The sequence below is a fragment of the Rhea americana genome, unplaced genomic scaffold (genome assembly GCF_003343005.1).
Source record: "Rhea americana isolate MKP2758 unplaced genomic scaffold, rheAme1 scaffold_2, whole genome shotgun sequence".
NCBI lineage: Eukaryota > Metazoa > Chordata > Aves > Rheiformes > Rheidae > Rhea > Rhea americana.
In genome coordinates, this window is record NW_028186149.1 from 547,339 (window position 1) to 561,459 (window position 14,121).

General features: G+C 36.8%; 1 protein-coding gene across 1 annotated transcript in view; it reads left to right on the top strand.

Annotated features, from left to right (window-relative positions):
- CIB2 (calcium and integrin binding family member 2) overlaps nt 1–14,121 on the top strand; it is a 49,441-nt gene that overhangs the window by 8,702 nt on the left and 26,618 nt on the right. Inside the window, exon 2 of the mRNA XM_085303693.1 lies at nt 637–671. Within this exon, the coding sequence (XP_085159819.1) occupies nt 637–671 (35 nt within the window). The remainder of the gene's footprint in view (nt 1–636; nt 672–14,121) is intronic.

Sequence of the window (14,121 nt, forward strand, 5' to 3'; positions counted from 1 at the left end):
AAATTATTTCAAATTCTATGTGACAGAAAATTTTGAATAATTCACATACTGTTTGGAGAAGGAGCTGTACTTTTATCCAGGTTTGTACAAGTTTTAATGCATGAAGGTTTGCAGCCTAGACCATAGTGACCATAGTGCAAAGTGGTTGTAAGTATAGAGAGTTAAAGACTAACTAGTAACTTCTTAGCTATTATTATTAAAACAGTTGTATCTGTTTAAAAGGGGAATGTTCCAAGTTAGAAGACATTTTTCTACATATGTTCATTTTTTTTATAGCATTCTAGATCCATTTATTTAAGGTTTAGGCTGTAACTTCTGATTTTAGTTTCTTTTCTGTTCTGGTCATCCCACAGCAGAGAAGTATTGCAGCAAACTAATTTTTTTTTTCCTYCTGAATTTTCATCCTGCCAATCTTTTGCATGATAATCTTGTCCTTAGCAGACTTCAMATTTCAGTTATTTTCTAACATACATTATTTTCTGAGCCAAAACTGGACAATACATAAATAGAAACTTTAAAGTTTTTCTACCAGATCTGAGTTTAGACTTACGTATCCTTCTAAAAGGTTAAAAAGTAATTTCTGGTAATTATTTGTAATATTTCTACAGCGTAATAATACATTTTCTTTTATAACAGGATTGCACATTCTTCACTCGGAAAGAAATTCTTCGGTAAGTCAATTACATTAATTTTTCCTTCATGATTTGTGTAGAAGGAGTGTAAATTCCCTTTCTGACTTATGTGAGGAAACCAAATAAAGCCAGTTATTTTGCAAGAATGAACAAGTTTAAGATTAGACTCAGATGCATGCAACTGTAAAGARGTGTCATTTTGTGTTCACTGTACTGTACAAAATGTCATATAGCTCAAATAAAAATTCATAGTCATTATATGTCCTGTCAGGGCTGTAAGACTGKTAGTTCTCCTTAAAGAACAGACTTTGACAATAGCAGAATTTGTTATCACAATTGGCTGAGAAAGACAAACCTTGGTCCAAAATAATGGAGAGTTTGYAGTATGGAGTGTCAGAAGTGATTCAGTGATATTTCTGTACTTTTATTAGTCTCAACAGTTGGATACTGGATAAAAGATGTCCATGTGAAAATTCAGTAATATATCTACCAAATCTCAGATATATGGATTATCTAGATAGAAGAAATATTGCTATAATTTAGTCTTAATTTATAGTACAAAACCAGACCGTTTTCTTTTAAGTCTTTTAAAAATCAGCAAATACTCTACTTCCATTTCACAGGACTACCTTGATATATACAGCTTATGAAATAAACTGCCTTATGTTTCTAAAAATCCTTTTAAACTTAAAAACTGAAAAAAAAACTTTTAAACGGCAAATTACTTGTATTTGTACTGTTGCTATGAGGGAAATAATTATGAATTAAGGATTTTGATTTAGGAGTTTGGGTTTCTTTTGCCACTTACGTTGAGAACTCCACCTAACCCAGAATTTGATTCCTTCCAGAAAAGGTGATTTGTCAAGTGTGATTCTATGTTATCTTCCTCTTAGGAGTCACTTCTCTCTCATGAGGGGTAATCTCCAGGGAAATATTAGAATCAGTAGCCTGAAAGAATTGTTGATTTCACTACAAAGAGTGAAAATACATTTACAGAAATACATTACAAAATACATTTAAAGAAAAACTTGTGGACAAATGAGAAGTCCAGAACATGTACAGTACAGGCTTGGGTCAATTATGTGGGGCATAATTTAAAAATTATGATGTAAAGTAATTCTGAGATGAATTAATTTTATGGCAAGAATGTAACATTGGTGTGGAGGAGAAGGGACTAGATTGTAAAAAGCTGATAAAGAAAGAAAGTAAGGAAACAAACTTTTCTCCAGAAACTGTAATTAGTAAATTGCCAAATCTGAATAAGCAGCCTTTTTTTTATCAGGATAACATCATTTCAAAACCATAAATTTGAACGATCATGTGCAACTGATAGAACACAGTAAGTGTATTTTGAAAAATACACTGCAGCTTTCAAGAAAAGATGTTCTAAAGACAAGAAGTGCGAAAATGTTACTGTATGATAGGCAGACCGGAATTTACAGTGCTGCAAAAGCTGGCCGTGAACTGAGGAGTAAACAACTTATGTTCTCTCTTTCTGGGTTGCAGTGGAATAAAAATACTTTCAGAGAATAAGTTTCTAGTGGTTAACTTTTACAAGCAGATAAAAACTGCTTGAAATGAAGTGATACTGTTCTACAGAAATGTCCAATCTTTTACATGCATCCTGGAAGATTCACAGAGCAGTTAGTGCTGTTTGTGAAAAATCAGATTGTTCTTCAGTTTTTCTTCATGCATGATGCATATTTAAAACTTATTTTGAAATCTGATATCAAGGCTTTGAGTATAATGTTAATTTTTGAAAACATCCTAAAAAATAGCAGGAAAAAATTATGTGAATTTGCAAATGTTTTTGCACCACTTTATAAGAATAATTAATCCATTTTGTGTTGTATAGATAAATTTGGGCTTATAATGAACTCCTTTCCTCCAAGTTTTTTCTTTTTCTTTGTGAATGTTTAGTCTGCAATTGTGCTTAGCACAGCTCAGAATGACTAAGTCATTCAGATGGCCTAAATTAAATTTACCTGTTCAATTATGGTTTATAAGAYGCACAGTAAATAAATGGAATCAAACCCAACACCTAAATCAAATACTCTTTTACTTTCTTTTTTTTTAAGAAACATTCATTTCCAAATACACGTGCAAACATTGTGTGTGACTCTCCCTTGTAGTGCTATAGGAGAAAATGATCACAATCATGAAGTTTTTTAATGTTGCCTCCAGAGTTTCTTGGTTTTTATGGGGCTTACTAGCTTCTGATTTATACTGAATAGCACTGTTGCAGAAGATAAATATTTTGAGAAAAACCATCAGATCCATTTAGATTCTGTGCAGACATTTACAGAGGTGCTTAATTTTTGGAAAGATGAATAGACCTTGCCACATGAGTAATATTTGTGTTTAACATTTAAATTGCAACTGCATGCACCCTGAAGGGTGCTTGTAAGTTAATGGGATACTGTAGAACCACCCACTAGTGTTACAAATAAGATAGTACTGTAAGAGTGCTGTCTTAATTTTCAAGAATCTTCAAGTCAGTTTGTATTGGTTATGATGGAAATAGGTGATTGTCTTTAAAATTATTTTATACTATAATATTCAATAAGTGTAGTATTTATGTGATTATTCCAATGGCATAAACAGCTTTGTGTAGTAAAATATTCAGTCTGCTTGAGACAGTGATGAGGTTAAAATTCAGCTCTACCAAGGATAATTAACTCGGCAGAAATCAGTAGTCTGTGTTATTTCTTTTTCTTCTACTAATTTGAAAAATTGCAGTGAGGAAGAACTGCATTCAGCTTCTTACACTATAAAAAATATGATGACCTAATAAAACATTAGTAATAAATATGCACAGATAATGGCTAAAGGGGAATGCCAGATGCTAACGAAAAGTTAAAAGCAGCTGCTTATATAACAGAAGTCTGAGACCGATTTTTTGGTATGTGCTGTACTCAAAAACTGAGATTTTATGGAGGATAGGACCTTTGGTAATGCTAGCAATACGTAACAATTTATTTCAGTGAATAAGAGTCTTGTTTAAATCCTTTGTTCTCCAGGACTGTTGGCAGCACAAAGGAATGCCTGAGTAGGAATGAATCTTTTTTTCTTGTTCGATTTAGGCAGATTGCATAGTACTACAAGTTCCACACAGCTGGACAGAACACTGTCTTTTTTTTYCCCCCAAACTGTGTAATTTGAAACTGCATTTGCAGATGGATGTTTTGCAGTCTTTTTCCCTACATGGCAAGTATGATACAGAGCAGAGGAGGTCAGTGATTCATAGGACTTGCTGATAAAAGAAACATCATTGAATTGTGGAATAGATTCTTTTGCCACTCAAAGTTTGAGATGTGGTCTTGGGTGGGATGGTGGCTGTAGAATTGAAAGTTCTTCGTGTGCCTTTTTTTTTTTTTTAATACCATCACTTGCCTATGAAGCAGCTGAGCTCCTTGGATGAATTACCACTCTAATTTCCTATCCTTAAAAGTGGAACTGTCATATGCTTTAAATTCTATAATTGCAACATTGCACAGGTATCTGGTAGTATTCATTGTTAAGGTATCTATCACCTTCATACGTTAGCCTTGCAACTTCTCAAGCTTCTGTGAACTGAAATAGCCAATTTCTAGGTCCCTACTACGGCCTGCTGTAGNAAAAAAAAAAAAAAAAAAAAAAAAAAAAAAAAAAAAAAAAAAAAAAAACATGCTTCAAGTATGGCTCATGGCATACATTTCTTCTCTTTACCAGAATCTCTAATGACTAAAAATCCATGTAACCACGTCCATGTTATTACACTAGGAGGATATTCTAAACTCCACTTTTCACTCCGTTTAAACAATTTCGAATTCAGCAGTCTTTGCAGSTAGAACTGTGGAGTGTAAAGGAGCTGACAGGAAGTTTGTTAGCTTTCTTATTGCATCGTACGCTTCCATGTGTGGCCACACTATARTTTCTGAAAAAAAGAGGAATAATCCAGTTCAGAAGAGTAGCGTTTAGTCCAGTAGAGAGGCTCAGATTAGCTGYTTTTGAGTACTGATGCGCAAGTGAGGAAGAGTAGTTGGTTTGTTCAACAGTTCTTTTTTGTGCGGTTCCAGTAGAGCTTCTTCCCATAAGAAATATTTAATGCACCTCAGCTTGAGTACAGTGAAAGCCTCATGAATCTTGTATGTCATAACTGAAGTTGTAAGGAAACAATCTATTTCCTGAGAGGAAAACAAAGTATGCACTTACAGCTAATTGCATGCTTTATGTCAGGCTGAGAAAAACTTTTCTCCTTATGGCTTGTGTATGGAAGGTAAGGAAGTCTTTGCTTGAATGACTTTGTGCACTATCTGTACCAAAAAAAGCCAAGAACAAGTCTATATAAGAGAAACCGTGCAAACTGAGAATATGACTTGTGAAAAACAAGTAAGTTTAGGGGAAGAGATGAGGTTAGTGAGTGGTAAAAAATGCATGCTCTATTTGACAAGCATAGTATACAAAGCTAAATATTAATGCTTGATTAAGGGTGTGTAGAAGAATAAAATCAAGGTAGTAGCTCTGTCAAGGCCTAAAATCATGAGAGRAGGAGGAGTCATTTGGAGTTGTATTTCCTCTTGTCTTGGCTTCAGAGTGATGTTTCTGCTTTTTGAGMAGCTCTCTATATAATCAATTGATGATATGGCAGATAGCATTTATGTATTGTGTATAGATTCTCTTTGAGTATGTGTAATCCCTTAAGGAATAGAGTAGAATTAATAGGTATTTTTGCATATCTGAAGATAAAGGGAATGGGAATAAAATAGGTTGTGACCCCCTTATTAGCACTTGCTCATTTAGCATGCAGAGAGGATTGCACCAGTACTGTTGTGCAATACCTTTATCAAGGCTGTGGCTAAGCTTCTCCCTGTTACTACTGTATGGCCCTGGAAACTTACTCTGTGTGCCCGTGCACCTGAGTTTTGCTGTTTAACTGCTTCCCAGGAGGGCTGCGAGGTGTGTTTCATTCTGCACTGCAAAATGCTTTCAGATCTTTGGGTGTTGTTGAATAGGAATGCTTCATGTGATTTTCATAGGAGGTGCAGGTTGCTTAGGCTGATTCGAATTCCTTGTGCAGCTGTGTAGTTCAGTGATGTGATCCAGCCGAGGAGTAACCTTAACAAAAGTAAGTAATTAGTTTTTGGCTGAAGTCAGCTTGGCTGGTCCATTTGCATGAGCATTAGTGCCTTGTGGTGACAAGGGAACAGGCACAGTTGTGTAGATGGGGATGAAAAAGGGAATATGGCAGCTCCAATTTGGGTCAATTTAAGCTGATGTTAAACAACATGAGATTGCGTTTATGTGAAATGGGCTAACTGATTTTATCTGTCTCTACGAAGAAGGAGCCTGTCAAAAAGCTCAATCAACAAAAGCCGTTTTTGCTGATTTAATGAGCTAAAACAGCTCTCTGAAGGATTAGATTAGTGTGAGAACTGGCAAAAGAATGAGACAATGCAAGTGTAAAGGAGGGAAGGAGAACAAAAATTTCCATTTCAAGACCACTGAACTATTATGTTGGCTCAGTCTAACTGAATCCAAGACTTTGGCTCTATAATCAGTTTACAGGATGCTGTCAAAAGGGTTGTGGACTTGTTCTCCTGATTGATAATCTGGGAGTGGAAGACAGTATGTTTTAAAATATTGTAAATTTGTAAAAGCAAATTTATTCCTTTATGAGTGACTGCTCTTGTGGATAAGAAGAAAGAGATGTGACGTACCTTTATTKTAATAAAACTTTTGATATGTTTCCATATGTATTTTTTTGTCATTTCCGTTCTCTGTTGTATATCTAATTTCTTGGCTAAAGTACCAGTGAATATTCTTACAAAAATTCTTAAGTGTGAGAAACACCGAGCTTAAGAAAGCTGCAGACACTCTGGAGATCAAGATTAGCTTTTTAAAATGATTCTTGATTATCAGAGAAATGGTCCCAAAATCAGCAACAGGAAATTGCTMTGTTCAAGCATTAAGAACTGCATTTAGAAAGGAAAAAACATTTGCGATAGCAGAATGCAAAGTAACTGGCAGCAGTACTTAAGGAACTGGGGGAGGGATAAATTGATCTAAGCAAACTGAATATAAGTAAAAGAAGTACAGTACTGTTGTAAAAAAGGGAAATTTAATTCTCGGATGTGTTAATCATTGTATATAAAATGCAGACCTCCATTCTAGTTAGCACTGTTAGGATCTGAGCAAGAATAGACTGTCCAGTTCTGAGCATCACCAGTCAAAAAAGATTTGTCATGCTGGAAAAGGTCCAATAGAGAGAAACAAGAAAAAGTAGCTTAGAAAACATGACTTGTGAAGAAAGGCTGGAAAAACACTTTATTCATAGCAACGAAGCTGTTTGCATAACATCCTCTCCTGTGAATATAGATGGAAACAAATGGTTAAGTTGTCCCCTATAAGGCAATATTTTTCTTGCTCAGTTTTGTAAATCTAATTTTCTAGCAGACAAGCTTTTACTCCTTTAACAATGCTTATCTGCTAGCCAGCTTATCTGTTTCTCTTTCTCCCTCTAGACTAATACATTTGGCAAATACCCAAACATTCAAGCACAGATGTTCCTGGATGTCTGTCCTAGACAAAAATCACGAAATCTGTAAATTAAGTTGTACAGTTTGAGGCTGACTTAGCCTAGCCAGACAGCTGTCGGAAGAATATGGCACTAAATTACAGAGCTGGGCACCATCCTGGCAGTCAACAAATCTTTGAACCATCTAGTAGAAAGGAAGTTCTAGTTCTGTGGCATTTTCTTCTCTGCCTGTTGCTTGGCATGTCTTTGAGGAGATGAAAGGTGAGATGCAGAAGAGCAATTCTGGCCAAAACCTGCCTGGGACTTAAGCTTGGGAGATGAGCAGTAGTTCCCTCCAAGTGTCTGGAAATCCTTCCTTATATGGCAGCAAATACAGCAAACTGCTTGGGACTTGCACCTCCCTTTGGAGCAAGCTGCTATGCAGATGCAGGGAAAGGTTAGAACACAGGTCCAGATTCTCTAATGCAGCCTACCTTTCGGTCAGTGCAGGGGATCACATGCAGAAAGGGGAAATTCCCATATTGTCAGCTTTGGGGAAAGAAAGGCCTCTAACAGGAGAATACAATTTGATCCAACTTTTATTGCCCTGGGAATCTTCCTAAATTTTGTGCAGAAGCTAACATACAGGAAGCATGGATAATCTGAAGCCGCTATTGATTGTTCTTGTGGTTGTGTTTCTATTCTTGTTGTGTATTCTCTATGAATGAAAAAAGCCACTTCTAGACAATTTTTTTTATCATCATCATTTCCTTCAGTGGTAAAGCTTTTCTTTATAATTTCTTTTATAAGCAGGTTGTGCCTGTTTTGCCAGGCTTAGGTGAGGACAAAATCTTTCTCTGCTGATCTGTGTGGAATCAYGAGTAGATAACAGGCCTGTTGGCAGATTTTTCAATGATGCTTCAAGGAAGGAAAAATACTTTAGATGGCTTTTATCCATACTTACTATGCTTTATGTAGTTCTATGGATAGCAGTGTTATATATATATTAATAGGTAAAGCCTTTGTAAGCATGACTAGAACTTTTAGAGTAAACTTATTACTATAAATTACCCCAAGAAAGACATTTCTTTTGCGGGGCTTGTTTTTAATTATACTGCAAGTGATTTAGGAGAATATTTATTTAGTATTGGCTTGAATTAGTTTATACTGTTTCATTTTGTAATGCAGAGATGAAACAGTACTTGACATATCAAATAAGTGTTAGCAGAATATTCCTCTGTCCACTTTTTTGTCATCATATGCTGCCTTTTTATAAATGATTTCTGTGTACAGTTAGTTTTTTGTATTTTATTCACAYAGTAAGAAGATTTTCAACTAGAAAACAAATAAAGGGAAAGACAAACCAATAATGGAAATGTAACACAATTCCTAAGCTTCAGCATGCATTTCTCACTGTTCTTTGTTCTTTACCCTTTTGTTAGAGAAAAATGTAGTGAATTTTAGTCCAAATTCCTTTCTGATTTCCTAACTACTACCTTAAGAAATGGCCCAATGTTTCTTATCATTTTATTTCAGCTGCATATGGTAGACTCCTTTCTCTAACAGACTGCTCTAAACTCTTGCAACCTTTAGAGACAATAATTCACTGAGGAATTGCTGCAGCACGGAGACTTATGCCTTAGTTATCACGTGCAGCACTTAACTGTAACCGCAGAAAGCAGTTAGTGAATGTATGGCATAAATCTGAGACCCTGAAAGGAATTCTTCCTTTATCAGTTACAAAGAGTCTTGAAAACCCCTCCCTACTCAGCTTTTCAGCCTCAGATCAAAAAAAAAAAAAAAAAAAAAACTTTGTGGCAGTTTTTTTGTGTGCAGACTTATGGCTGTAAGCCTATCTGGACCTGTTCCCTAGCTCTCAGATAACATATTTGTCCACCTACAATGCTAGCGCTATAGGACAGGAGAATATGTGCACTTCAACAGTTTGCTTGAGGCCTCTGAGGCTCAGTTGTAAATCAGTTTCTATCTGTATCTTTGCATCAGCACCATGTGTTTTTTCCTACAATCTCTGCAATCCAATGATGAATGCAGTCACATCTTTCCTAGCCGCCTTTATCTCTGGGGAGTYGGAAAGGCTGATTGTTCAAACCTATCTGTTCCTGGAGCTGTGGACAGACCAGTGCTGCTGCTCGTCTCTGAAGTCTGCAGTTCTCTGCATATTACAAGTACTTCTCCAGCTGTTCTATGTAATTCCTACATCTGGACAAAAATCTTTAACTTTGGTTGTAGAAATATGTGAAAATGTGAACAGCAACACAGTGCTTATCTGTCTGGATCTGCTGCTGGCATAATTAATTGCATTTTGTACAGTCAGCCTCTGGTCAGGTTATGCCATGACTCTTACGAACTCCTTGTGGGACTGTCCATGAGTGCTCACTGCCGGCTTTCGTTGTTCTCGCTAAATCATTTTGCTCCTTTTTTTTTTTTTTTTTTTTGTGTGTGTGTGTGTGTGAATATGCAGACCAATCTATAAGTTAGTCCTTTGGATCATCTTGACTAATGCTAAAGTCAATAATATATTTTGAATGCATTCCTTTTATTTAGGAAGGCACAGCCAGAGTTGATGAGACATATAATGTATTGGGTTCTAAAGGACACTTTAAAGCCTCTACTTATTTCTAATCAATGAGCCATTACCAGCTTTTATCCTTTGTTTTCAGCACTCCTTTAGTGCAGAGTTCTTATTACAAAAGCAGCCCAGCCAGCTGTAATGTGTTGTCACTGCATTTAATGGTGGTGATTTAGGTATATCAAGCTTCTCAGTGTCTTAACACACTCACTGGTGACCTTGGGGAAAATTTGACCTTCTCCCAAAGCTCAATAGCAAATAAAAATAAATAAATAAATAAATCACTGCAGTGGTGTAAACTTAGAAATCTTTTTTTTGTTATTTTTGTTAAGTCTTTTCAGACCTACACAAGTATAGCTGAAGGCTCTGAGTTTGGGGAGGTCCCAATCAAGCCATGTCCAGCAAATACTGTTGTGATTCCAGGTTATTACATCCCTGAGAAGTGGGTACAAACTCTAACCCRCCTACTTTAACATTGTGAGTCTACTCACAAATGGGAAAATGAAGGTTAGCAAACAAAAAGTAGGCTGTGGAGGTAACGTTCGTGGTTTGTTTTCTGAACGTAGCTTTTTGTTTTGTTTTTAGTGCATGAGCATCTTAGTTCATTTAACAGCTTTTGCTACCTACAGCAGCAAATCTTGTTCTGCCTTTCTGTAACTCTTWTATTAATTTGTTAATTGATTTAATTGATTAATTCAGTAGAAGAAGTATACGCCYATTTCTTTGCACAGTACTGCCTGCTGCATTTACATGAGTTAGGTCAAGGAGATGGCTGGAAACTTCTGTGTTTTCAACCGGTTGAGTTTTCTGAACCTCACTGCACAGTTTCCTGAGTGTTAGTGCTTGTGCAAGGGAGGTGAGTGGGTGGCTGGGTCTGAAATTCCTGCAAGGACAGAATTCCAGTAGTTTGGAATTAGACTGGATTGAGCAGATATGTAATCACACCCTTAATTCTTGGATATAATGTGTTAAGCTCAAATGTATATCAAAATCTGTGGGGACAGGACACAATCAGTAGGTCTTGTCCCTTTTCTAGGGGGCAAAGACACTGGTAAACACTACCAASTTTTCCTCTCCTTCCTCCATGCAGAATAAACACGATATCCAAGCAAGGGAGAGAGAAATGCAGGAATGGGGAAATGTATTTAYATGCATTGAGAAGGATTTTTTGATGAAGCAAATATCACTGCAGGCTCTATAGACACTTCTGCCAAGGCAGTGAGGTTTGCTGCAGGCACTGAGCTTGTGAATATATATAGAGTGCTATGATGATGGCAGCCTTTCCAAAACTCTGTGCGTTTAGACAGCACTGCAAAACCTCACATTGCCGCCCTGACAAGACATAAATGTTTCTGTAACATGGCAAATAGCCAAAGAAGCTTTAGGTTATTTTAAGATCTGCTTCCTTTTGAGGGGCATGTATGTTAAGGATACAAAGCCTTTCCTCTCCAGGTTGTAACTTTCTGATGTGTTAAGTCATCATCTGAAGTGCTTTCTGTTCCTCGAAGAACAGAGGGAATTTGAGAACCTTTGCCACAAACCTTTGTTGATACACTCAGATCACTGACATCTCTCAATCAYATTTATTACTATGCAGTGACAATCAGTGCAGCTTAGGGGAGGAGACTACTGAAACTGGCTCACAGTGCTGTTCAAAGAAGCTGTTCCAAGTATGACTGTGATATAACAACTTGGTGGAAGGAATATATTGCRTAAAGGCAGGAGGGTTCTAAAATACAGTAAGTGGTCACTTACATGTGTTACGGAATGACTGATCAGAAAGGCGTGCAGTTCCCTTCTCCAAAGTAACTATTCATCCAGTGTAGTGTAGTTTASTCAAGTAAACAGAAGTTTTGTTATAACTAATGCAAAAATTGTATTTCACTATGTGATTAGCGGCATACTCAGAATTCTGCAAAAGGCTGAGGCAGCTCTGTAATTTGTTGGCCAGTTTTCCCAAAAGTCTAGTCACCCCAGAGGCTGGCAATCAAATACTGAGTTTATCATAAAATAGTGCACAGTTTCCCTGATGAACTTTCTGGCTGTACTCAGTGGAAAAATGTTTTATTGGTYTTGTTGTTGTTTTGTTTGGTTTGTTTTTTCTTTCTTTCTTTGCTTTACAAAAGGTGATGGAGCTCACACAACACATTGTATAATAGTTTTGGAAACTAAATTTGAGAAATGCTGTATTTGTGGCATTTTTCATTGTGATATTACCTACTAGTGCCATCTAAGGCCATCACAAATACTGTAGTAGAGTCCTTAYGTATATAAGTTTGTGAAAGACTATTTTATTGCTGCAATTTARTTCACAGGAGTTGGATCACAGCCACTTCCTACAGGCTCATTTGGATGCTTTAGTGTGAAATCCATTCAGGTGGAAAGCTCTCACACTGGTAGATCTTTGAGTGATTTCGAGAATTGGTAAAGTTCTTCGACATGTATAATAAACGGAGATAAGTTTTTCAAGTGCCAGGACAACTGTTTGTTAGAACTGTGCTGATCTAGATTAAACATGATCCCCCTTGTGCCCCTCCCCCCCCCAAAAATAAAAGACCCCTTGATACTGATTCAGTGCATCAGATGTCCTTACTAACAGTGCATTAATATAGCCAAAATGGTAATGCTCTCTGGAGTAAGGCAAGTGACTGGAGGTAAAAGGATGAGGAGGTCCTGTTAGCATTACTGCTGAACCCCCCTTTTTAAAGAAACTATAGCCTTGGATATTTGTGGACTGATGTTCATAAAAACAGGTCAGAAGTAAACTAGAGCTAGTTCCTTTTGGTGAACCATTGAAAATGACAGCTTGGTCTGTAACAATATGTCAGAAAGCAGAGTAGAGTGGCATAGACTGTATCTTAAAGAATAATAGTGAGTTTTTAAGCTTAATGTTGGCAGGGGTTTAGTAAGGCCTTGGCTGTGCTCATAGTTCAGGCTTGACACTAAGTGCCTTGTGCAAGAATTGAGCGGCCCTTATGCAATCATTTCTACACCACCCCAGCTGTTTCTGTCTTGAGAAACTGAACAGTCCCAACTTCATCAAGGCTACAAACTACACAAGTGATGCACTTCTGGTACACAGTAGMATTATACTGTCTAAACTCTGTTTGCTCAGGTGTGATTTAAAGCTTGAATTGAAATAGATGAGGCTATTATGTTAGCTACTACTGAAAATCTTTAATTCATGCACTGTCCTGGTTGTAATAATTGTAAGGAAAAGCAGTTATTTTGAACTTGACCTGTCAACAGGGTTGGAGCAGGTGATTTGTTTGTTTGGATCCTTCTTTATATAGTAATCAGTTGGTATCTTTGAGTTTGAAGAATAAGTATTTATCTGTTTATCTACCTATCCATAAATATATATACAAAAGCTGGAAGTCTTCCCACCTGTGATGAGGCTRTGCTGCAAACCCTAAAATGCTAATGAGTTAATGCAAGGATAAACTYCATAGAAAACTGTAAAAATGAATAAGTAAATACCTTTTAGTAAAGGCATCCTACTACAGAGATGAGAAGCCAGATGAGAGCAGTTAGAGAGGGAAGGGACATAACTCAAAACCCTGGATTTCCGCTACATGTCTAAATTTTGACGCTCCTCCCTAGCATTTTATGTGAATCTTGATCTAAAGTAAAGACCTCTGTTTGTCCTGGGTAAACTCAGTGAAGGTAGGGTCATACTTTCCGGATCTCAGGCCCCTTCCTTAGTAGTTGTGTATCAGGAATAACTACATTGCTGTATTTGAATACTTTCTTCTATTYAATCCTTCCTATTTTTCTAATTCCCTGGTCTTTCCATGGGGTGAGTGGGAGGAGAACAAGGTATCTGAGCAGTCCAGTCAAATCTACTGTTATTTTCTTGCACATTTATTTGCACATCTGCATTCCAGCTAATTCCAGCATCCTGTTGAGCCTGGGACAGTCTTTTAGAAGGCTAGCTATAGTTATCAATGCTTGTTGACTCCTTTCTGCTTCTCTTCAGAGATGAAAGAAGGACTTACATTTAAATGGACTGGCTGAGAAGCATGTTAAGTTTTCTTTTTTTCTTTTTTATCTTAATATAAAAARGGGTCTTGTTTGTAGATGTTTCCAAATAAAACTCAAATATACAAATTTACAGATGTATTAACATGTGCAGATAGGAACGTATCTATTTGTCATGGTAAAGAGGTATGTAGCGGTTGCTTTCTTGCTCCGGTGGTTCTTTCTTCCCCATAAAAGCATGCATTTCCCTTCTGATTCTAAAAATTAAGGAAGCAGATTAAGCAGATGTGTTGTTCAGCTCTATGTTTCTGGCTATAACTTTTGCAGAGAGGAAATAGAAGTGAGTTTTGTTTATGATCTGTGGTAACAAACAAAAGGAATGGGTTTTCTGTGTCCTCTGGTAGTGTTTTGTAGGTAGAGCC